Raw genomic sequence first — 2,088 nt, 5'->3', positions numbered from 1 at the left:
CTCTTTCCCCATGTGGCCCATTAGTTGACCATATCTACAGTTTCAAGAGTAAGCCATTCTATTTCTCTGGCAAGAACACTTGTTTTAAGAGGGCATGTGATCTGCCAATCCAGTTATGGTGACTCTGGGTTCTTGTTGGAATGCCAAGTTAGACAAATTCTTTTTCTCTTCACAGACCAGGAAAAATGTAATGAAACTTGGGAACTTTGGCAGCCTTTTTTTTTTTTTGGAGAGGTTTTCACTATAGGACGCGTGTGCTTGCCAGACAGACAGACAGAGACATAGAGACAGAAAGCGAGAAATCACCCCCCAGGGGGGATGGTCACGCCGCAATCCCTTCTCCTCCATTCTCCTCTCGGGATCTTGGACACGGAAGCACATGCACCCGGCGTGAGTTTTAACCGGGTCCAGGACGTGAACTGCGGTTGACTACGTGGGAGTCCAGCGACATAGCCATTACGCTAACTGCTGGTTTCCGGCAGCCTTTTTCTTATATAAGGTAAAACAGCCAGAGGAAAATGACTGTAGAAAAGATAAAGAAGCCATAGTCCTATTAAAGTAATGTGGGAAACCTGTCCTTTTCCTAGACATTTCAGTTGTACCAGCCAGTGAATCTCTTTTTTTAACGCAATCTGTTAACTTCTAGAGGTACATATGCAATTGAATCCTGTCCTTTCTGGGTTCCTTTTGGTCCTCTCTGGTACAAATAAATGGCTCCATGAGGTAATGAAGCTTTTCTAGAGTGCAAGGTCAGAGTACAGGGAGATTTAAAAACTTCAGTTAATAGCTTTCATCTTTATCCTGTGACATATACCATTATATATACACAGAATTTATGAATATAGAAGACATCAAAAAGATTTCTTTGAGGAGAGAAATCAAGGAATGAGGTGAAGTATTTACTTTTTATTAACGCTCCTCTTGTAAAGTTTGAGTAGTTGTTAACCATGTGCACATATTACTTTAAGTTTAAAAAAAAGAAACAAAAAATAAATTGCTAAAACTATCTCAAAAAGTTTTTCCTGAGTGACTAACAGTAGTACAGTGGCAGTAGCACTGCAAACCTTTTAAATACTGTTTTAACCCACAAAACTTCTGCTGTTAAAAGTCCTGCTGCATAACAAACAAGTCCTATTTGTCATCTTTCCCTTTTGTCTTTCTGTACACCATCTCTCGGAAACTGGCTAGAATCTTATTCTCTCTCTTTCGTCTCTCTTCTTGGTTAAAAGATGCAAGGGCTCTCTTCTCATCAGCACTGTAGATCTGGTTTTCTTTCCTCAGTCTTACCGCCTCCATTCTGCGATGCCTGCTACCACTCATGACATAACCTGAGCATTCGAATGAAGCAATCTCTTCACTTGTCAATCCAATTTCACCTCTCCGTGGTATGCGCTTTCCAGCTTTTACATACTCAGCCATTGCTGCACCTTCACCTGGAAGCAGTGCATGGCCGTAGTTCAAAGGCTTCTCATCTTGCGAGGTGTGTATTATAGGGGCTTCTGGACCGATTAAACCCATGGTATCTGCAATCTTTGACCGCTTAATCCAGATATCTTCTGGCAACTCCTCTTCTGAATCTTTACTGCTGGAGTCACTGGACTCCTTTTTAATCTTCCTGTTCTTCTTTTTCTTGGTTGTTTTTCTCCTCTGTTTCTTTTTCTTGTCTTTCTTGGCTTTTTTGACTCTCTTTTTATCATCATCAGAGCCAGAATTAGCCTCACAATCTGAATTTTTGGCACAAGAATGCCTACGTTTTCTGCTGAGCACCTTTTTCTTTCTTTTTTTCTTGTTTTTTGAACGGCTGGGTTTTGTGCTCCTTTTTTCAGAGCTGGAATCCGGACTGCTACTCTTCAGGCTCTTTACCTCTTCACCCTCAGCTGGCGCATGCTCATCGGAATCCGGCTCGGGGGACTTCGGGGACAGCCCCCAGACCTCAGGCGCCCCCATCTCCCCGATCCGCTCTCTCTCCTTCAGCCTCCTCAGCCGAGCGCTCTCCTCCCTCTCCTTCTCATAGTCTTCGGCCCACTGCGGGTGGCGGGCGTGGTGGTGGCGGTGCCCGCCGCCGCACAGGGGACAGGACACCCGGGC

The 2,088-nt window shown here is 44.2% G+C and overlaps 1 protein-coding gene across 1 annotated transcript; it reads right to left on the bottom strand.

Moving 5' to 3' along the window:
* Positions 1–895: 895 nt before the first annotated feature.
* On the bottom strand, positions 896–2,073 carry NKAPL (NFKB activating protein like; the record flags this gene model as incomplete). Its single annotated transcript, XM_014593357.1, has 1 exon — positions 896–2,073. A coding segment is annotated over one exon (942 nt), but the record flags the coding sequence as incomplete, so codon positions are not given.
* Between the last annotated feature and the right edge of the window lie 15 nt (positions 2,074–2,088).

The sequence above is a fragment of the Tupaia chinensis genome, unplaced genomic scaffold (genome assembly GCF_000334495.1).
Source record: "Tupaia chinensis unplaced genomic scaffold, TupChi_1.0 Scaffold140356_1, whole genome shotgun sequence".
Classification (NCBI taxonomy): domain Eukaryota; kingdom Metazoa; phylum Chordata; class Mammalia; order Scandentia; family Tupaiidae; genus Tupaia; species Tupaia belangeri.
This window is presented reverse-complemented; position numbering and strand designations above follow the sequence as displayed.